This window comes from Botryllus schlosseri, chromosome 11 (assembly GCF_051294905.1).
Source record: "Botryllus schlosseri isolate E-star chromosome 11, Bs_hap1, whole genome shotgun sequence".
Classification (NCBI taxonomy): domain Eukaryota; kingdom Metazoa; phylum Chordata; class Ascidiacea; order Stolidobranchia; family Styelidae; genus Botryllus; species Botryllus schlosseri.
In genome coordinates, this window is record NC_137246.1 from 13,214,560 (window position 1) to 13,237,749 (window position 23,190).

The 23,190-nt window shown below is 41.3% G+C and overlaps 2 protein-coding genes across 4 annotated transcripts in view; one reads left to right on the plus strand and one right to left on the minus strand.

Annotated features, from left to right (window-relative positions):
• Positions 1–4,943: 4,943 nt before the first annotated feature.
• On the plus strand, positions 4,944–14,922 carry LOC145449599 (protein Flattop-like). The gene is made up of 5 exons (XM_080327991.1): positions 4,944–5,134; positions 5,422–5,590; positions 6,488–6,645; positions 7,766–8,036; positions 14,818–14,922. Exons 1-5 carry the CDS (start codon positions 5,108–5,110, stop codon positions 14,850–14,852), a joined length of 660 nt encoding a protein of 219 aa, XP_080184117.1. The 5' UTR covers positions 4,944–5,107; the 3' UTR covers positions 14,853–14,922.
• Positions 14,923–15,065: 143 nt separating this feature from the next.
• The window catches only part of LOC145449588 (serine/threonine-protein kinase SIK3-like), a 68,432-nt gene continuing 60,307 nt past the window's right edge, over positions 15,066–23,190 (minus strand). For all 3 annotated transcript variants that reach the window (XM_080327974.1, XM_080327975.1, XM_080327976.1), the window contains 6 exons: positions 20,233–20,361; positions 19,612–19,795; positions 18,497–18,958; positions 17,561–17,763; positions 16,519–16,612; positions 15,066–16,044 (listed from right to left, as the gene is read on the minus strand). In XM_080327974.1, the coding sequence (XP_080184100.1) occupies positions 16,031–16,044; positions 16,519–16,612; positions 17,561–17,763; positions 18,497–18,958; positions 19,612–19,795; positions 20,233–20,361 (1,086 nt within the window). In that variant the 3' untranslated portion in view covers positions 15,066–16,030. The remainder of the gene's footprint in view (positions 16,045–16,518; positions 16,613–17,560; positions 17,764–18,496; positions 18,959–19,611; positions 19,796–20,232; positions 20,362–23,190) is intronic.

Consider the following 23,190-nt stretch of genomic DNA (forward strand, 5'->3'; position numbering starts at 1 on the left):
AATCCTCACTGTCTCTTAGTTTTTGAAAGGACATTGAAAAACCTTCCCAGCAATTTCATAAATCCGTCATGCCGATGATTTTAGCCACTCGGATAGTCACGCGAAAAAATTTTTGTCACGCACAACATATGTCGAAAACAACCGCCGATTCCATTCGCAACAAATTAGCTCGTGAGCAGGGCCGTAACTGCCGCACCCCAAACCCCCCAATTGAGGGGGGGGAGCTCGAAGGGGGCCCAAAATTATTTCGTGAATTAGCATAAATTATAGAGTATTTTTTGGAAATTTGTGGAACTTTATCAAAAATTTTTCGCGCCGCGCGATTTCAGGTTGCCAAATATCTTGATTATTGGGTACTCTTCCCCGAAGAAAAATTACGCAGCATTTATAGAAATGGGCATATCGGCGTTGGCTATTGCCGCGCCACGTCGCACCAAGACATAAAGTTTTAGGCCATGTAATATGCGACTCCAAGAAGTGTGCCAGAACGATCGCCGGCGAGAAAACCTTAGCAGAAAGGGACTGCCCTTATAATGACCGAAAACTTCGTTATATATAGGCATACAAAATACCAGAGGTGGTCAGTAACGAAGTACCTCTACTTTTTAGAAGTACTCAAGTAGTTTTCCTCTACTTCTGGTAATTACTCAAGTAGATCTTTTTTCCGCTACTTCGACTTCTACTTCGTAATATTTTGTGAACTACTTACTTACTTTTCGCTATTTTCAGTTTGTCAAGTAGAAGTAGTTTAATCCCCCAAGAAGAAAGATAGCCAAAGGAAGCTCGGGGCTGTTTTCACGCAGTGCCAACATTTTATTTTTATAAAAGCCATGTAATACCCAGAATTTTCGTTGCGCTTCGCGCACAGTAGATATGAAGTGACAAATATGTTTTAACGAAAGTATCACTGAATATAATTTAGATACCGGGTTGCGTGGTTCCGTTCACACCGCATTGTTGCCTATACCAAATATTTCATCACAGTAAATATGGCCCCCCATAACGTTTGAAACTATCGTTTCGCAATCTAGCAATCAGGGCCGTAACAGCACTTCGTCAGGCCCCCCCCCCAAAACTTTGGTCTTGGGCCCCCATAGGGTTATAGACCGAACGTCTGGGGGGGCTTCGCCCCCAAGACCCCCCTCCGGCGATACACTGTTTACCACTATTCATCATAATCATTGGGAGTTTCTTTAGTGAATCAGCTTTTGTGACCTAAGCGCGCCAAGCGCGCAAAATTTCTAGAATTCATGATTTCATCGGTCAATATGATCGGGAATTGCATGCATTGTTATCAATTTTTATCTTCTCTCTGCTCACGTAATCAGATTTGCCGGTAGAGCTGAGTGAGGTGTGTTTGAAAAGGTAGGACCACTCAATAATAATTAAACATCTTCGGGCGTATACCCGTTGGCAGGAACGAAACAGCACCTCGTCCGGCCTCCAAAAACGTGGGTCTTGGGCTCCCATAGGGTGATAAAACGACCCCCCCCCATCACGTTGCTCGCGTTTGTCACGAAATTACCTGTACTGTATTGTGAGCCAGCGCGAAGCGCGAAAATTTTCGATAATTTATGATAAAATCGGTCAATCAGATCGGCGATTGCATATATAATCCTATCAATTTATTGTCCTCTCTACTCACGAAATTAGATTAACCGGTAGAGCCGAGTGAAGTGTCTTGAAAACGGGAGGGCCCGTAAATAATAAATAATCATCTTCGGGCGGGTGGAACCGTTGATATGTCTTCGTTACATGATGTTATTTCGTGACTTCTAGTCTGCTATATCAAAAAATATAGAACCGCCCAAACGTAGGCTTCTAAACTAAGAGACGCACACGATTTCAAATTTGTATTTCTTCACTGGCATAAACTTTTTCCCAGCGGGATGGTATTTGTCCTGTGAGGTTCAGATCGCAAAGAAAGGAACATTCGGCGCCAGTCATTTAGGCGCCTATGGACAATTAAACCTATATGTATTTTGTATATATAGCGAAGTCTTTGGTCTGCATAAGGGCATAGACCTTTTCGGCCAAGCTTTTCTCGCTGCCAATCGTTCTGGCACACTTCTTGGAGTCGCATGTTATATGGCCTAAAAGTTGATTGTATGTCTTGGTAGGTCGTGGCGCGGTAATGGCCCAATATCCAATAATAAAGATAAAGGGCTACTTGAATTCGCGCGCAGCGCGAAAAAATTTGGAAAAAATTGCATAAATTTTCAAAAAATACTCTATGATTTATGCTAATTCATGAAATAATTTTGGGCCCCCCATCGAGCTCGGGCCCCCCCAATTGGGGGGTTTGGGGTGCGGCAGTTACATTGCTGCTAGCAATAACCTATTATAGCTAACGCCCCACCATGACGTGTCCTAATCTGGAAAGGTGGACTTTGAATTTTTTTAACGTTAGACCTGTTTTAGCAGACCGCCGTTGATACTTTCTGGACAAAAGACATGAAATATATTTTCCGCTTTTTAGAAGTGGTATTTGTATTTTTTTTCAATTACGAGTATCATACGTTGAGTTCTAATTATAGTTTCGGTTCTTTTGTCTGGAAAACATACATGTTGATTGTTGAAGTATAAAAGCAAGTGTAGTAATGCCTTATATTTTCCGAAAATGAAGCTATACACTATATGGCGTTTTGACGATCTGCCATATTTTTAACTAACGTATACTAATCGCGCAAAGTGTTAAAGTCGCATCGGACACAACTTATCCGTATTGCTCTCCGACTGAACTATGGGCCGTATAATATGGGGGAGGGCGCCATGCCATGATATTCTCTAAAACGAGGTGTTCGAGTAAACAAAAAATTAGTATAGCATTTCCATATCAATGCTATCTTTTACATCCCATGATGTGGACGAATTCTTATTCTGTCAAAAATTGACACCTCCTGGGATGCATCAATATGAATCAAGCTCTCTACACTTTCCGCATAGATCCATTTGACAATCGATGCGAACGAATTACGATCGTTTTCACAACTACTTACTTACTTGAGTAGATTTAAAGTCAGTCAATTCTACTTCTACTTCAAGTAGTTTTAGGTTGCTTATGAAAGAAGTACTTCTACTCGTACTTGAGTGGATTTTTTTCGTCGCTACTTCTACTTCTACTTGAGTAGCTTTCTTGACTATTTTGACCACCTCTGCAAAATACACATAGGTTTAATTGACTGGCGCCGAATGTTTCTGTCTTGGCAATCTGAACCTCACAAGACAAATACCATCCCGCAGGAAAAAATTATATGGCAGCGAAGAAATACCAATTTGAAATCGTGTGAACTTTTAGTTTAGTACGTTTGGTCGATTCTGCATTTTTTGATAGACAGGAGGTCACGAAATAACATCATGTAACGAAGTCATACCAACGGGTCCGCCCACCCGAATATGTTTAATTATTATTTACGGACTCTACAGTTTCGAAGACACCTCACTTAGCTATCCAGGTGAATATGAGTAGATAAGACAATAAATTCATAACAATATATATGCAATTACCGACCTCCTTATTGACCGATTTTCGATTATCAAAAATTTGCGCACCTGGCTCGCTGGCTCGCTGGCTCACGAAACGGTACCACTATAATTTCGTTGAAAAAGCGAACAACGTGATGGGGGCCGGTTTATCACCTTATGGAAGCCCATGACTCAAGTTATTTTTTGGGGGGTGGGGGCGTGACGAAGTGTTGTTTCGTTATTGGCAACGGGTATACACCCGGAGATGTTTAATTATTAGGCTATTGAGGGTTCCTACCTTTTCAAACACCCCTTACTCAGCTCTACCGGTAAATCCGATTACGTGAGCAGAGAGAGGGTAAAAACTAACAGCAATATATATGCAATTCCCGATCATATTGACCGATTCAGTCATCGAATTATAAAAATTTCTCACGCTTCGCGCATTCAGGCGAGAAAAACTGACACACAGAATGGACAGCCAATGTAGAGAATAAGTAGCGGGAAACAGCGCACAGGCTGATCGAGGGGGGTCTGATGGGCGAAGAAGTTAGGTTTATCAGCCCATGGGGGGGGGGGGGGAGGGCAAGACGAAGGTTTTTCATGATTAGCCGTCTGTCCGTGGTGTGTGCACTGTTTATTGTGCAGCATAATTTCTCAGCCCCATCGCAGCATGGCCGCCCCGAAAGCAGAGCAAGAACCGCCAAGCGGCTGCTACGCCACTGTACGTGAGCAATGAGCAATTGAGCATGCATTCGAATCGTGGCGAACGCTACCATACTCCATTTGGAAATAGCGTAGTGGTGAGCGTCGATCGGCGCAATCTACAAGCGTTCCTGGTTCGATTTCCGCCGTTGAAGGTTATTATGGGCTCCTTGTCCTCCCGTGTCGTTATTCTTACGGCAACAAAAAAGGGCCAGAAAAAAGACGCGACAAGGAAATAGGAGCAAGAAATAGCTTCTAAAAACGGATCGACGAAGAAAGAATGACATCGCATTGTGTCTTATCGCATTGTACATTGTGTGGGACTTGTTCAGATCAAAAATATAACCCAACCATCGAAGAAGACAGTTCAAGAGACCCCAACTGGGTTGATCGTTCGGCATTCCTCTATCTGTTCAATGCCTCGCATTGTGTGTCTTTTATATCGCATTATACATTGTGTGTATGTCTTGGTAGGTGAAAATATAATCTGACGATTGATCCGATTACTGAAGAACATTCAAACAAAAGATTTGTTTCGTTACCATTGATCAAGGTCATGCATTTGACCGCCGTTAATGTGAGTTATAGTTATCGCTGGTAATCGAAACGCCTGTGGTTCCCCCTGCATAAATTTATGCGTGTATGGATATACGTAGGGCCGAGTCAGAGGAATGTGCTTTTCTACATGAAATAAGGTACATGAGAAATCTAAACGACCACTTGATGGTGTAAACATTTCTCGGCGTCGTCATAGCAACGTCTGCAGCGACAGCACTCCATCCAGATTCATTTGTGTAGATTAGGAGAGAATATTAGCAAGGTAGGCGTAGATCTCCCGGTACTGATTGCATGAATAGTTGAGTTTTCGACAGACCCAGGAAAATACCTGCTCGGCGAATTTGGATATCCTGAAACTCGGATCTAAAACGTCTTCAAAATGGTCTCTCACTTCAGCGCTAATCAGGTATGAAGCTCTGACGTTGAAAATTGGGTCAGTAGCTATATACATAGGTTTGCAAAAGACAAATGAGTACAACTTACATAGCATTCTTTTGAGTATGGAAATATAAACAATATTTCGCAGCGACAATTCCCTAAGATAGAAAAAAAAACGTCACTATATTGGACATGTTGCAGTACAAAACATTCGCTATCACAAGTCCATAGAGCTATCGATATTATAGGTTGTTAGAATTGGATGGACTTACCTATTTCAATAATGCCTTCAAGCTATATATTCCTATTCCACAGTATGAGGATGCCTTCAACTCTACAAAGCTTCGAAACTGGACCGTTCCTCGTAGGTATAAGCAACGTCCAAGCACGCTAGAGGGATACACTCAGATCATTGCAAGTGACCGGGGCCACCTTATGCATGGAGTAACGAGATCAAAGGAAAACCCATGGGGTACATTCATGGGTGAGTCTGGGATGGTCAAATGTCATTGCATGTATACTGTATAGAGCCAATAGAGGATGTATCTATGGTACTATAGCCCTATAATTAAGCTAACAAGTTGAATGCATTTATAGTAGCCTACTGTTTATATTGTAAATGCTAATATGGGATGTGCTGTGTATCTGGTTAATGGAGCACACAGAATGTAATCTCGTCCTTCCCATCTTGCCTTGACGTTGAAATATTGTATCATATCAAAATTGCAATTGACAAACCTATGCAAGCAAATGAATGAATGCTAGGATGTGTTGTTGTGAATGAAATCCTCGTATGACAATATTAATATGGTTCACACAAGCCGGACCAAATCAGAGTCATGTTTCGAAGTATTCAGGAATAAGATATTAATGAAGCTCAAGTCTCTGAACCTTAACATGATGTGATGATTCAGATGTTACGCCACAATGTATAAGATCAAAAACCGGTTAATGATAAGAGCATTGTTCGGTCACATTTACTACGCCAATAGCAAAAACCTATTACCGGATCATGTTGAAAGCGAAGATATCATCTGTGCTCTATAAAATAAAACAATTCAATGTGGTATTGCACTATATTTTATTGTAGTTTGATTGTAACTGAAAGCAATTTTCAGCAATATTGTGAAGATAAACAACTTCAATTTCAACTACAAATCACCAATCTGTCACTGTTTAACATTTGTTCAATACCCTGTCTTCAACATTTAGAAAATTCCGATGACTTTTTGAAATTGGAATGAAAATGACTATTCTTTAGGTAGATATGTATTAGTGTAGTATTGTGTATCCATCAGTTTTCACAACCTTACACTGTTAATATCCAGATTTTTTTCATTTTCATCCCGATTTATCAACAGCGGATAAATTCTCTCTCCAGGAACGTGGGACATGCCGTGCAAAATACCGCCAGCGCATCATTCGTACACAGCAAGGACGAATCATGCCGCCAAGAATTTGTACACTTATAAAATAGAGTCTCCCCTAAATAACGCCGTCAATGGCTACAAGAAGTTTGGGAAGAATAAAAAGACACAGGTTAGTTGATGATGAACAGCAACTGTTCCCATTAGATGTTGTTATAACAATAGCAAAGTGCATAATAGGGTAACAGTTACCGCGATGGTTATGCAGCCCTTTGAATCAGCCTTACATGGACCCTGGCGAAAACGTTGTGTACATTTAAAAATCTCAAATACTCGTGACATTTATGCTAAGATATATATAATGAGCTTATTGTCTGAATAAAACCATCGCAGTTCATTGTTTGTGCGTAACTCTAGACAAGGTAACATGCCAGACCTCCTCTCCGTCGTATCCTTACTTGTGTACATTTCATAATTAAATATTGACATATTGCCCTGTTGGAATTTGGTCCTCTTGGAATGGCACATTGATTTCAGTCAATCCCACATAAGGTACCATCTTATGAACGTGTTGAACATGGATTTCTTCACAAATTGGTGTTAAGGATACTGTGAAAGTGCGCCTTAGTGGACTTGGATACACAATTTCCTACTTCTGATATAATCTTCTAAGTGGTTTTAGTATGTCTATACTCCAGCATCGTATTGTGACATAACATACCTGGTAGCCAGGTTAAACATAAGACTAATGACCCCTAATTGATATTTTTATTTTCACTGCCGGAAAGTAAATCAAAATAAAGGCCGATGTTGAATCGTAATGGCTGCATAATCGGGTTCTCTATTGTCAGCTGTTGGGAACCTCTGATTTTGTTATTTTAACAAGTTATTCTCAATTCAGATACGTTTGATATAACAATTGATCCGCTTAAAGTTTATAATTGAACTCAATTGAGATAAGAATAAGCCCGTGTATTACCGAGCTCATCAAAACAAGTCATAAAATATGTGGAATTTTGCTACAAGCTAAATATTATGATAGTCTGCTCAATTGTGTTTCAAGGGCGGTTAATAGTAATCTACACAGCACATGAATGAAATTTGATCTCTCCGTACCAAACCTACCTTCTACTGTAAACAGCCCATATAAAGTCAATTGCCTTAGCATAACTTCCATTTATAGTTGCATGATCTCCATAATAGTACGACATAAATACTGAATACTCCTTGAGCCATATAAGAAAGTGCAAAACCATACACGTGCTAGGATATAATGGAATGTATTGATTCAGAGATCTCCATTCCAACGACCAGGGGCCCCAACACCTCCCAGATCCAATGAGAAAGTCATGGAGTCGTGTACCAGATTAGTGGAACCGGCTCAACGACAGTCCCCTGACCAAAAGACGAAGTCTCCTGTACACGAAACCTCGCAGACACCAAAAGCGTCCAAGCCGCCTACACCAGCAGGGAGCATCGCTTCACAAAGATCACCAGTCCCTCAGAGTAGGAAGTCGATCTCGCCGAGGGCAGAAAGTCAAATGTCAAACCGTTCAATTCACGGTAGGTCTATGATTTTACTTTGTACGCTACTTGCGTATGGGATCTGATACTCAAGTCCTTGGTAGTAATGGTTGTAATGACTCGAGTCACGATTGTCTGATGACTGGACTTGACTCGAGTAATTTTCCCCAAATACAGAAATGACTCGACTCGAGTCAATCTGTATATTGACTCGAGTCATTGCACATGACTTGAATCAAGTCATATGACTCAAGACTCATAAGGCGAAGACCGACATTTCATTATAATTTCGAAGATTAGTAAAGTAACCACACTATTGGGATTTCGTCTATTGATACTGGTACTTGAAAATGCGACCAAAAACTGCTAAAAGTGAGAAAAATTAGTATATTATAAATGCGAACCATTCGATATCACCAAACAAAGTTGTAAATGGATTTAACTGGAAACTCAGCAGTCAACACAATGACTTGGACTCGGACTCGAGTCATAATACCATGACTCGGACTCGACCCTTTGCTCGATGTCTTCGACTCGGACTTGACTCGGTGGTGAATTGAAAATGACTCGAGTCAAAACTGTAAAAGTTACAACCCTGGTAGTAATGCCACTATTTTCGGTACGGTATTCATGTAGTCTTCACAAATATTGAACAATCACTTCGATATTTTTTTGTGCAAGGCAATGATCCCACTTCAACTTTTCCATTGTGAAGCAGTGTTGGGATGACTCGAGTCATGACTTGACTCAAGTTTTCTAAATGACTTGATGTATGACAAATATAGAATGACTCGTGACTCGAGAATTTTTGAGTCATTTTCACGACATTGAATATTCCACTTTGCAAAGCCACGTGATATTTCATTTTCGGAATCGTAGGTTTCATCAGCAGCATCATCAAAGTGTGCCGCCACAGATTATCAGGTGTGCCGCGAACATTTTTCGCGTGACAATGAAATCAGTTAGGGCATCCTAATCAATCAAGCAATCTTTCCGCAGAAGAGCAGTTAATTGTTTTACGAAAATGCTCATGAAGCTATTTCTTCAAAAGAAATTGGATGATTTTTAGCTGTCTGCTAGCAAATCCTATTCCATAACACTGGTCGACATCATTCTTCTTTTCTGGCCAAAATGATGACTGTGCAGTCAATTTTTGTACTCTGATTACGAATATGAAGTCGCTTTTTTTCTCTCACGTCAGGATTTTTTATAATCTGTGATTTAAAATTTTGCATTTTAGTGCTAAAAAAGCCTGTTCTGTGACGTATTCCTTGCTGTTTGGTCATAGCTATCACCATTGTGACGTCATGAGCGGTGGTCAAAGTACATACCATAGGTACTCAAGTAGAAGTAGAGGTAATGGCGTCAATTTCTACTCAAGTAGAAGTAACGGCGACAATTTCTACTCAAGTAGATGTAAAAGTAACTTTTTACAAGTATGTAAAAACGTCATTATATAGGCCTAGTTTTTGATATCACCATCAATTTGATAATATTTTCTTCCTTTCAAAACATCACAAGACTGCAATGCAATGAAAAGATGGGAAAGCGTCGAAAAGACTTAGAGTAGTCTTTGAAATTAGACATCAGAAAACTTAAATCAGGCCTTGGCCCAGGCGATGTAAAGAAGAGGTATGCACAGCACGATGAATGAATAATAAAGCGACATTGAGGCTGTGATGCATTTGAAAACAAAAATATTTACCATTTGGTGTGCCAATATGGTTTAAAGAGAGCCTCATGGGTATGGAAAAGATTGTTACTTTTGCTAACGCTTTTAATTTTATTTATTGTCAAAAATCAGCATAAAATTCAATATCCAATTTGACTTGCGCAATACGGCCGATTTCTCATGGCCAGATGTTACAATTCCATTGCCTTCAAAAGTTTTACCAGCAGTTGACGAAAATTCTCTTGGTGAAGAGTCTTTGTTTGAAGAATGTTCTCAGCGTGTGTGTGATGGTTATCAGCAGCTATATAAAGGCTGAACTAAATAACTGAATTTGCCAAATTAATCTGCTCTTGATGTAGGTTCCAGATTAAAAGCCAAACATATACTTGGCACTGATACCACTGTTGCTTCGTATATGCACCGTGATAGTGAATACACATACGCTTCTTTGCCTCCGAACCCTCTATAGTGTATTGTGTCGATGTTCAAGGTCTCATAGAGACATTGGGAACTGTGAATTGCGCCTATTTATTTATGCACCAAGCCTAAAGGCTGTTTTGTCGCACGATACAAATCAATGTGCTTCCATCCCAGCAGCTGGTACAACCGGCATTAAGGGGTCTTATGAGAATATGAAACTTTTGATTTTAAATTTGGAATATAGTACTCACACCAGACATGGGGTAATCGCGATTAGTAATCGTAATCGATTACGACGATTACAGCATTTTGAAGTAATCGTAATCGCAATCGATTACATTCGAAAAAAATCCGAAGTAATCGTAATCGTAATCGACTACTTCCCATATCTAATCGATTTTTTTTTGTGAAAGAACGATTACTTTTAGTTGGTACAAGGATTATGACGTACACTGAATATTCGTGAACAAGAATGAGATAATATACCACGTTAGCGATAGCACAAACGTCTGTTTTCAAACGCCACTACTCATTATTACGTCAGAAGTATTAGCTCCGCTCGTCATTGCGTAGGTATCCACACATATAGTAAACAAACATGCGATGGACATTGTAGTGTGATTGTAAGAACACCCCCGTGGTGTATATCAGGTTATCAATACACTACAGAAGCCCCTACCTCGCAGCAGGATATTGATCACCACTCTGCCTATAGTTTCAAATAGTAACTTATGTATTGATGTTTGGTTGTGCTTAGTTAAACGCAGTTTACCGTTGCTGCTTGGCGAGCATGACGCCTACGACCTACGTACGCACGTGCACCTGATGAAGATTCGGAATTTCGTACTCGCCGAATAAAACATTGCAGTTTCCGCAACGAAGCATTACAAATAAACAGCTGCTGATATATATCATAACCGAGCCGTGCTTAGCCGTTTCTCGTAACAGCAGCTCGCAGTATATGTATGAAGTTGAAGGCAGAATTTTTATGTTCACTATATCTTATTCTCATATAACTACTTGAAACGGGCGTCAATTGTTATTTCACAGTTCGTTACTCAGCATTTGGACCTGCCGCCATAACCATCCGCTTATAAAACCTGACATGTTAGCGTGGGTTGTAGCTAGAATCAAAACCAAAACAGCAATTCGTCCCCCAGTCCAACCGTTGGTCAATTTTCAAAACTGAATTTCGTCAATAATATTGGGAATTGCATTATATATATTACTATTCATTTATAACCATTCTCAGCCCCGAGTGTCAGATTTACCTGTAGATCTGGCGCACGTAATTCAGAATTATAGCATCTGGTATGTTGTTATAATTACTTTATTGTATGTCGTTAATTCGCGATCTCCAGTCTGTTGTATAATCAAAAGACATTGTAGCCTACTCGCCCAAACGTAGCAGACTAAAAGAATATCTTTCGTGAGACGCACACACAAATTGTCATGGCTTTCTTTCTTTGTGGATGCGCCGGGTGGCATTTGCATTGTGGGCCCAGATTGGAAGGACAGGAGTTATTAGTCACGCCAACCGACAAGATAGCGTAATGGTGAAGCGTCCGGCTTCTTGATCAGTAGGTCGTGGGTTCGATCCCCGGCCGGGTCAGACCAAAGACCTGATTAGTAACACTGGTATCCATGACTTCCCTGCTTGGCGGTCATGCATTACTGGGATAGCATGGAGGGGTGGTGCATGACTTAGAAAGCCGTAAAGGCTATATCTGCACTTCCTTGTCCAGCGGCATATGCACATCATGCACTCATGGTATGCATATGCACAGATCGTGTGTATGTGTATCATGAGTCGGTGAATATGCCGCAAAAACATCAAGGACAAAATAAACTACGTCCTTTCCTTTCCTTTCCACCCAGCGCGGCTATTGACAATGGACGAATACCCTAAGTTTCGGCAAAGGTATTTATTTGGTATCACATTCCGCGGAGTCGCGTGTTGGCCGAAACTGCATATGTATTTTGGTATGTTGTGGGATCATGGCGCGGTAATGACCAGCTCCGAAATGCGTGTTCCCATAAAATAGCCTATGAATGTTTTTTCTTGAGGGAAAGAGGTATGCATTTCAAACCCAGCTATCTACTGGAGCAGGGGTCACCAACCGTTTTGAAACAAAAAGCTACTTCTTGTGTAGTGTGTACTGATTATTTCGACGACCGACGGGTTACCACTTACTCCCGCCGTTTCTCCGTATTCAGTTGGATTTCTTCACTTAGAGTAAGACAATCAGAGCACTGGACCGGGTTTCCGCCCCTTACCAAGAACAAAAAACGCTCACTCGCCGGGACTCACACCAGCTTCAGCTCAGTTGCGTTGCTGCAGTGCGCGCCGAAGCGCCTCTCTCCGCGTCGAGACTTGGGAATATTAACTATATAGATTACCGTTGAGCCGCCGCGTGACGGGCGAAGACGAGCAATGCCCCGAGCGACTGCGTTCGTATGTTCCTTGGGGTCGGCCGACCAATTTTCAACTGCTGCTCATATGAAACCAGCTTCAACTTTCAAATCTTTGATTTGGATATTTGCTACAGCGACCGCGGGCGACTCATTTGGTCCGCGTTGGTGGCCCCTGTACTACAGATATTTGAATCGTAAAGCTCGAAGAACATTTTCAAGAATTAATTAAATTCTCGAAAATACTTTATAATTTATCTTGGTTTACGAAATACTTTTGAGTCCCCTTCGAGCACGCTTCCCACCCTATTAAGAAATTAGGGGTGCGGCAGGTAAAGACCTGGCAATAATGCAAATCGTTGGGTGCGATAAATCATCCCCTATAAAGTTGGGCAATTTGTATATTATGACGTAATAAGCAAATGACGCATGACATATGAAGAGAGTTGATATCTCATTAAGCCTTTCCATCGCAATCCTTGTATTGTCTTCCAATATATCATTTAAGATTATAGTCCTAAGAAGCAAATGTAATCGTGAGTAATCGTGATTACTTTTCCAATGTAATCGTAATCGTAATCGACTACTTCCCGATTTTGCTGTAATCGTAATCGTAATCGTAATCGCGTGATTCTGAAGTAATCGTAATCGCAATCGATTACATTCATAAAGTAATCACCCCATGTCTGACTCACACTACTCAAACGTGTAATGTTTCCTTTGATTTCGAATTCATAAATATGCTATACTGGTTCAACTGTCCAGAACCCCAAGGCGTCATTCTTTTATGTGTGAATGGGACAGTAGAAATCATTGACTTAAAGGTAAGTGACCGATGAAGGAGTATCTTACAACAGGCTATAAAATGTCTCAGAGCCTGCTCTTATCGACAGATCTAATGTTGTATTTCCACTATTATATACCATTTTAAAGGCTCTGATCAGAGAGAATGCATGTTCTAAATACATTCACGAAAGGTTTCCTAACTTGAGTTAATGCAGTAAATGGTGTATTTGTCGGACCTCAAATCAGAACACTCACCAAAACCCCCTATTACTTATTAGGAAGGCGGATTTGGGAAAAAACATGACTCTCTTTCATTGAAGGTGCATCTAAATTTCTTGGAAATACCAAGGATCCCGATTATTTGAAGGGTTTAATTTAAGATAATAACACCTTAAATCCAATAAAGTAAGTTGAGAGCTTTGTAGGATGTGTTTCGTATTATATACGGACCTAAACGGGCATAAGCGTCCTTAAAACAGCCGTTTTTTAGTATAATTTTTATTCGATTTTTACGAAAAATTGTGACGCGATGAGTGAATTCTGACGGCAAATTCGGAATCAGCATCGTTAAATTAGGTAAACTCAATTAATCGTTCTAAAAAAGAAAAAAAAAGTTGAAAAATGTCGTGTAATTGGTGCAAAACAATCAATATTGTGTTAAAATATGCATCTTCATGGCTAGGTGGACATGGCTTTTCTTTTTGAAGTGAAATTAAAAGCTGTAAACGAGAGATACTGCTTGGAATTGATGACAAAATGGGGCCAAGTTTGTGAAGAATTCAACCTCCTTTATTTTGTATAAGTTCGGTTCATGTAATAGAAAACATGGATCTTTTTTAAAGCATATTTTCTCTGCCCAAGTGTGCTGCGAGAGTTTTATTATTTTTCTAGTGAAACACAAGCCAAACAAGTTTGGGAACCGCTGCTATATTGAATCAAGCATTGTTAATTAAATGAACGTGTTACTTAAATTGTTTTAGGAGTTCAAAAATGATATGTCAACAAGTTTGATTACTTTGGCATGGTGTGCAATGATCATGCACACATTAAAATCCAGTTATTGTTCACTTGTCATCAGATGCAAACGTTGCTCTCCTATTCATCTTGCATATTATTCAATGCCACTGAAAATGACGCCAGTCATTTGATCATCGAACTGTAATTGTAGGAATCCCCACAGTACTCAAATATTTCATCAAGTGTTTTACGTAAAACTATATCGCGACTGTAGGACCGACTTGAAGTGGAATGGTGAAGTGGGGGATCCATCACTAAAGAGCTATTAAGCACATTCGAGAATGTGCTTGATCTATACAAAAAGTCTATCTTGTGAAAGTTTTGTCACAAGTTCCTAACCCTCGCTAACAGGTCATATTTGACTTGGATCTGCAGATCAGAACTTGTATATGCAGGTACTACTATTCACCCAACTGTGCCTTACGCAGGTGAACAGCTTTTCGTCGGACAACATAACAATCCTTTCGAAATAAGGTATATACTATACTCAATCCCATTATATCATATTTTCAGACCACCGATCAATGCACAGCGCCTGCACCATTTGAAAATCACCTCGATTGGAAAAAAAGCAATATTTTCACGATTCTTTCGATTCACCAAGGAGATTTATATATATAATAGATTATTAGCGACTGAAAACGCTGTTCTATTTGAAGTTCCTAAGGATGGTGTTGAGAGGGAAGAAAGGATAGGACGTAGAGATATCGTCGCAATCGATTGTGAATCCTGTCTCGCATAGCAGTAAAACAAACAAAGCACGATCGAGCGAAATTGTATTATGTCAAGACAAAGAACAACTTCATAAAAATATTAATAAACACGCAATAAATTCACTGCACTTCTCGAAACGTAAAACGAATGTGTCATTTCAAAACGATAAGATCCGGCACGGATAACGTCGCGAACAACGGTACAGACAGCCGCGCATCCAAGTCCTGGAAGACGCCCCCCGCTTGGGTCAAAAGAGAAGAACATAAAACGAGGTATTCCTGTCGGCTGAAATTCCAGCTCTCTCTGTCACACATTAATACTGATACGCGAGTAGAGAACTGGGCTTATCGCTACGATAGCAACATGCTTATGAATATGATAGGTTTGAAAACGTCACCGGCACGAAGTTAAAACCAAGCCGATCGCGTTTTCCGTAATGTCGAAGTCTAAAAATAGGCGGTAGATAAAGCGATCTGGTAAATAATCTTTGCAACTTCTCGAGCTATTACAAAAAGTCTGGTAAATCCGAGATAAGAGTACGGCGGGTAATCACGGTAAAAAGAGGAATAGCAAACAAGAGAAATAGAGATTCTGGTTCTTCGGGATCGGCCGGTAAAGCGCATATGCGTAACCTGTAAAGGCGACAGGCACGCCTCATCATTATTACTCATCTTGACATAGGTCGGTTGGTGGTGGCAAGTCAGCCGGAAGCAGGCAAGGCGTGTGAACGCGAGGCGTAATAAAGTAAAAGGTTCGAAAGAACGACGTTCCCTAGCGACGTCCGAGTCTACAGACGTAAAATGGCACAGTAAAAAGAATGCGACCTAACGGACAATACAGGTCGATAAGGAAACACGTAATCTCAAGAAGCAAAACGCGCGGAGCTTTCGCCGAATCTGTCGCGATCTCCCGGTACCGGGGGCCCGGCGTAGAACCGTCCAGAAACGGTGCAGTGTCCGGTTGGACAAACGGCACGAGCCCAATCGGTGGCACACTATGCGATCGCGGTCGGTCACAAGTCCATCCCTGAAATCAAAAGCAATCAGTTCATCCGATTGTCTCCGGTTGATTTTTCCGAAAAAATTTGCTTCACTTTTCAGAACTGAAAAACACGACCTCAATGGGATGCGAAACCAACGAGTAATATGTCGTTGGATTCAGAATGCCAATGCCTAACCATCTACGCCACAAAGTGAGACGAGAGCAGGTCACCGCGCGTGTATATAACCGAGAAAACCTTGTAACAATGTACATGTTTTGGTTAGTTCCCAATAAGTCAAATAGGTATGCCTAGTGCGAATTTGTACGTGCTGTTCACTGCGACAGAGTTAACATCTTTCAAACAAGACATGAGTGACTGCTTTTGCTAAACTTATGCGATCGATACTATCAAAACACAGTAGAGCGTTTCACCGTAACCACCCAAAAATTTATGGGCCTTCCCACTCATTTCTGGGGAACAAATGTTGCAATCTTACGAAAATTCGTCTTGCCACTCACCGGCTAATAATTCTTTGCACAAGTTCGTATACTCGACGTTATCTCCGGATAACTTCCGAATCTTCAAGTCGTTAGATTGATGACCAGCGCACACCTGCGACAAAACAAAAAGTAATGGCTGACAAGAGGTTAACACCAATGTTCCATCTAAGCTGCGCACATGTGCAATTGCGCAGTGCTGACACGGTCTCTGCGCAAAGAAAATCTAGGTTGCGCACAAAAAATCCGAAGTGATGACCTTTTTCTTTTTAGTCGTTGCGCACTGTGTTCCAAGGGACTGCGCGCATACTCGTCAAAAATTAGAGGGAACTTTGGTTAACACCAATCTGTTGAGCGATTCGCGGGGATACAGTGCCTCATAATTGATTATTAATGGAACGTATAATGGTAAACACGGCAAAATTTCACAAAATCACAACTTCCACAGCCCTCGTGATCACATCCATTCACGGCACGAGCCCAAGATAATAGGTGTTCAGTAGCCGAATAGTTCTACTTTTTGACAGTTCGCAGTACTTGCCTATTTGCACTACTTGATAAAGTGGTTACGCTTTCACACTACTCAGCCAAGAACACTTGCTTATCTACCTACTTGAAATCGGTGCTTCTACTGCTAACTTAGTACTAACTATGACTAATTTGACCACCTCTGCCCAAAAGTCATCGCCAACAGCAGCCAGCGACCAAAATCCCACAATCTTTGTTTTTTGTGGATATCCTTGGGCCATTTCAGAAAGATACACTATTCAATCGCCTGTGAATTTGGCGATTGTTCAATTGAGCAGTTAGCGGCACCTAATCCTAACCTATCCATACTCTAACCTGAATACATTATTACATACATGCCAAGTGTCGAATTTGCCAAGCACCGTATATCACAATTGACTCTCATATTCAGCGAAACACCAATTTTCAAAATTCCTAATACAAAATTGATGCATCGCTTTCATAAAAATAGTTATTGCATTTTTAATGCCAAATTCAACGAGTTGCCGAATTAGCAGCAAGCTGGTGCGACCGTCACCAATACTTTGCGTCATACCTCCATCTCGAGCTGGACTGTGCTTTTACTAAGTGCAAATTTGTGTTCCGATTCCTTTCGGTAAGTCAGCGCGCACGAGCACGCGTCGATGGCCTTCTGAATCTCGTGCGCGACGTCGCCTATGTGCTTTGTTGTCGGCATTGTGATCGACACGTTGAAACGCACGCTCGACTGCGACAGTTTTGGGTTCGAGCCCTTCGTACCTGAACAAGATCATATCAAATATAATATGAACATAATAATGCAACATCATAAGAAAATATGAAAAACGCTGCTTCAGTCACTTTGTGTATGCGACTTGGCTTGGGTCATTTTATTAATCGTGATAATCAAAAATCGGCAAGAGTCACATCGTGCATGGACTGGTCAAGTTTTGGTGTTTGACTTGGAAAATATTTCGGGCTTGAATTTGCTGCTCTTTTGGATTAGTAAATTACCTAACAGAGTGACATTGAAAATACAATCAACCCTTTGCACCCTGGCTTGCACTCCTTGGAGTCGGAGTCGTGAAAAAATACTGGCTGGAGTCAGAGTTTGTGAAAATGATTCTGACTCCGATTTCAACTTCTTTAATGCGAAAGCAAGTGCTTTTAAATGTCTCTTAAAATTACTAATAATAAATGAAATAGGAGTTGTAGGTATCAACAATCACTGTTATTAGTACCGATATTGATAAAATTGGACGTTATTTGCAAATTGCAATTCCGTTGCATAGAGGAAGAACATTGCGAGATGCATCTTCGAATCTTCGTGACCAACGCAAAATTGCTGAGGCAATCACAGGCGATTTTTGGAATTAGCCATGATACTGTGAAAGAGTAAATAAACCATGTGTGATACTCGAATATTTGACTCAAAGCCAAATACTCAATTCGTAATCGGACCACCAAGGTACTCGATTTTGCCTGGCCCTAGTTACAACCCTGGTCGCCTTACCTTCAGAATGATTAGCCTGACCGCCAGACAGCGACGATACCCTCGCGATCATAGAAACCGGAGAAAACCTGTTGCTCGACGTGGGTGTTATATTATCACCCCGCCAAGCGTATTGTTCACCCCTGCCGGCTTCCACCTGCCCAGCTTCGTAATTGTCCGCGGACCGGGGCCGCGATATTTTGAAGTCTACATAGTGGTCCGGTCCTGTGTTTGCGTTGCCGTTACAGAGTCTCCCGGACATATCTACGGCTTCGGCGGCCCGGTCTGGATACGGGACCTCCCCCGGCGATAAAGTCCTTGCGGGTTGCGTGCCCCGGTCATGAACGACAAACAGGCCGCCTTGGGAGGTGTCTTCTTCACCAAGGACCGGCAGCTTTGGAGATCTGTGGTGCGGGATCCACTGCATGAATCCGAACTGGCCCATTGCTACTGGGGTGGCGTAGTATGGATTCACTTGATACCCTGAACAACGGCAGCAATGTGAGGGTTGGATCACAATGTGCTGTAACGGTATAGTTGAAGATACATTCACTTCAAAATCAACCAAATATTTTTGGCTGACACTCGTCAGAGGTAATCATCAGCAACTATCAGACAATGTTTATCAACAATCGTATCACCAAATATGGCGTCACTTGCATTTAAATTAAACGCCGGTCATATTTTGTAATACGATAATGATACACTAGTTGCAGGCGATTACCCCGGACGAGTGTCAGCCGAAAATATTTGGGTTCTATTGAATTGTATACTGAGTTCTGTACCTCCAAGAGTCTCTTCGAGCAGTATTATATCAATAATAATAAACTAACAATAACTAAATATAAAAAAACACCATTTGACACAGTCAAACTTTATCCTTTTGAACAACTCTCCTCAATGCCGAACGTCAGTGACACGATTGTTTTTGATTACGCATTTCATTTGTTAACCTTGATTTTAGTACTCATTTGTCATCAAGCCTTTTCAGATAGGCTGTTTTTACTGCTACATAAAGCTATATCTTCATTCGACTCTACATCCGTAGATAACCCATTAGACAGGCTTCTGCGACTACAACATCAAACCACATCAAAGAGCAGACTTTTATTCAGATATTGTATAAGTCTCCTTACCGGGGATCCCAGCCGGACGCCCCAAAGCCATCCGATGCGGATGCCTGGCGAAGTCCGCCGCGTGCTGGCTTTGTGCGTAAGCCTGCGGCATGTTGCTCGCAAATACAGTGTGCGGCTGGTGGAAGACGCTGTCGGAGCCCGGATCGCCGCTGCGACCGTCTTGGTTGTCCTGCTCCATTTCACACTGAAAACGTGGCATAGCAGATTCGTACAAGCTACCATGCTAGTTCGTGTTGCGGATTTTGAAAATTGGGTAGTTCTAGAATTTAGTTCTACTTGCCCATTCAAATTAGAAAACATGTGTCATCGTTTGAAGTGCATTGTGATGTCGACGTTCTGTTGTGTGTTAGTGTTGCGCTCATTGCTAGCTGAGAGTCATCACTGCTAACAGTTTCCAGGGATGGGTTTTTTGGGGGCGTTAGGTACTTCCATTTTCCAAATGCTGTCTTCGATATTTCTTGGCTCGTTTGCGATTTCAAAATTGAATATAGTTGGTTAACGGTTGTGTTTCAGTTAGTTAGACGCGGATTTTCAAAGGTCAAGTTGGTTCTAGATCTAGTCGCGCATTTCGAAAATGAAGCCGTAGCAGCCTTCATTAACTGCGCCATCCTCAGCACTCACCGTGTTGTCCGTTTCTTTCATGCCGTGGCCCGGCGCCGAATACACATTTGCCGCCATCTCCTCAGTGGCGTTATTACTGTTATTGCAATTATCGACGACAGACACCAGACCAGGATAAAGCATGTGTTGCTGAAAATTTAGAGTTATGACAATATTTGCAAAGGCGATAGCGATAAACGACCGCTAATAGGGCTGAGCGAAATGATTCTCGAGTACTCGATCTGAGTCGAGTATTATTTCTCGTGATTCAAGTCGAGCAAGGAAAGACTATTTTTTTCGAGTACTGAAACGATACGCTCCTTTCTGTTAAGATATAAATAATCAATAGGATGATTTTTTCCCCTAAAAAACGGAAGATTATGACCTAAAAAACCTGATTTTGAGAAAATTTTGCCCTCATGTATGTATATTAGGTGTTTTCGCACAAAATATTACTTATCTTCATTTCGGGTTGGAACTGTGTGTCTTTACGAAGTAGTTTGGCCTGAAAATGCTTTTTTGACTTATAAACTGACAAATTTTTACATGAAAAACTTTATTTTAAAGAAATCTCGACCTATGAAGAATTCCAGTAGTTACATCAAGCATTATGGTATAAATCAGTGATTCTCAACCGCGGCTCTCCGAGCCGCATGCGGCTCTCGACTGCTCTCCGCGCCTTCAACACAACAAATGTACGTTTATGTTCACGTTTACTGACGCGAAGGTCATTCCCTGATCACAATAGAATCCTACGTAATACAAGTTGTACGGGTTGTGACGTAACATTACCGATAGTAATTTCGGTAGGCTTTAAATCCGAACCTTTACTGCTTTACTGAAGGCTCTGACCGTCTGACCTAAGCCTAATCAGGTGTCTGTAATGAGACGGGCGAAGTTTATTTCGCTCGAGACGGCGGCTCATATTAGAATACGGGTGACAAGAGACTCGGTCAATAAGACAATCAACGTTTGGGGTAACTGCAGGTACTTTATTTTCTTACTCTTTGCTTTGATCTTGATAGCGTTAGAAAATATCGGAGACTTTGGTTCAATGATAATGTCAGGTTCAGATCAACCTGCAAAGAAATCTCGCACCCTTGTGCAAGAAAATCGGGCCTTTCAAAGTGAATGGGAAGAGGCGTATTTTCAAATTGAGGAAAACGGCAAAGCGAAATGCCTTCTGTGCCCTATAATAATAAACGGTGTAAAATCTTTCAACGTTAAGAGGCATTATAAAACACATGCGGGAAAATACGACGTCTATCAAGGTGAATCAAGGAAACGGAAGTTAGAATGTCTGAAAGCAGAGCGTAGCAAACAAGGAAAAATGTTTTTAAAAAAAAAAGAACCCGAAGAGGTAACAATAACATCATATAAGATCAGTCATCTATTGGCCAGCAATATGAAGCCATATTCTGATGGCGAAATTACGAAGCAGGCTATTGTTTTGTTTACCGAAGACAATTGTTCTCCTGCCATTCAGCAGAAAGCTAAAAAATTGCAGCTTAGCAATGATACAGTAACGCGTCGTGTCGATTGCATATCCCAAGATCTGCATGAGCAACTTATTCACAAGTCGCAAGATTTTTCTTACTACTCGCTTGCTCTTGACAGCACTAACGACATTACCGACATAGAGCAATTAGCTGTATTCATCCGGGGAGTCATGCCAGATTTCAAGATTTGCGAGGAGTTTCTTACTTTGCGATCTATTCATGGCACAACGAAGGGAACCGACATGTTTCGTGAATTTCATGCTACTCTTCAAGAAGCGCATTTAGACAAATCGAAATTATATTCATTGGCGACAGATGGCTGCCCAGCAATGCTCGGCAAAAATCTAGGTCTTCAAGGACTCGTCAACAAATGGCGTGCTGAACAGAATCTTGACGCTGTGACTTGGCAACACTGCATTATACACCAGGAAAGTCTTGTTGCTAAATCATTAAAGATGTCCAATGTGACAGATATAGTAATATCGACCGTAAATTGGATTCGAGCAAACGCACTTAACCATCGAAAATTCAAGGCTTTTCTCACCGATATTGATGCTGACCATGGAGACTTGATCATGTTCACCGCTGTACGATGGCTAAGCCGAGCTGCATGCCTCAAAAGATTTTACGCGCTACTTCCTGAGATTAAAATATTTGTCGAAGGAAAGAAAGACATCCCTCAGTTGGGAAACGAACACTGGGTTGCTGACTTGGCGTTCATGGTGGATATTACCTCACACCTGTCGTCACTAAATCGGAACTTACAAGGAAATAACAAGCTCTGTCACGCCTGGTACGGGACAGTGTCTGGTTTCATTGAGAAATTGTGTCTTTGGAGAAAGCACCTAGAGGAGGGTGTTACGACACATTTTGTAACGCTTTCAAACCACCGACAGAATGGATCATTCAAAACATATGACCAGGTTATTAGTACCTTGATTGACGGGTTTAAACGTCGAATAGAGGGAATGCATCATTCCGTACCCCTGATGAATATATTTTCAAACCCAATGGCCGCCACTGCCCCTGATATTTTTCAGATGGAACTGCTGGACTTGCAGTCCGATATAGAATTGCGACTGTTGTTTCAAAGCAATGGACTCCTTGAATTTTGGGGTGCTGTTCCTGAAGAAAAATACCCCAACCTGATAGCTAACGCATCGAAGAATGCCTGCATGTTCGGTTCAACCTATGTATGTGAAGCCCTTTTCAGCAAATTAGTGAGGATCAAAAGCAAATATCGCAACCGATTGACTGATCGTCATCTGAAACAGCTCTTGTGCACAGCTTCCTCCACGATGAAACCTCGTTATGACAAACTTGTGAAAAATCAAATTCAATTTCAAGTTTCGCACTAAGTTGCAAAATAGATAGTGATCACCACAGATTTAGCGTCACGCCTTGTTCATCCAAACTCAATTCACATGCTCTCGGAACTCAGAAAGATTGTGGATTAAGTCTCAATAAACATGTTGTGACG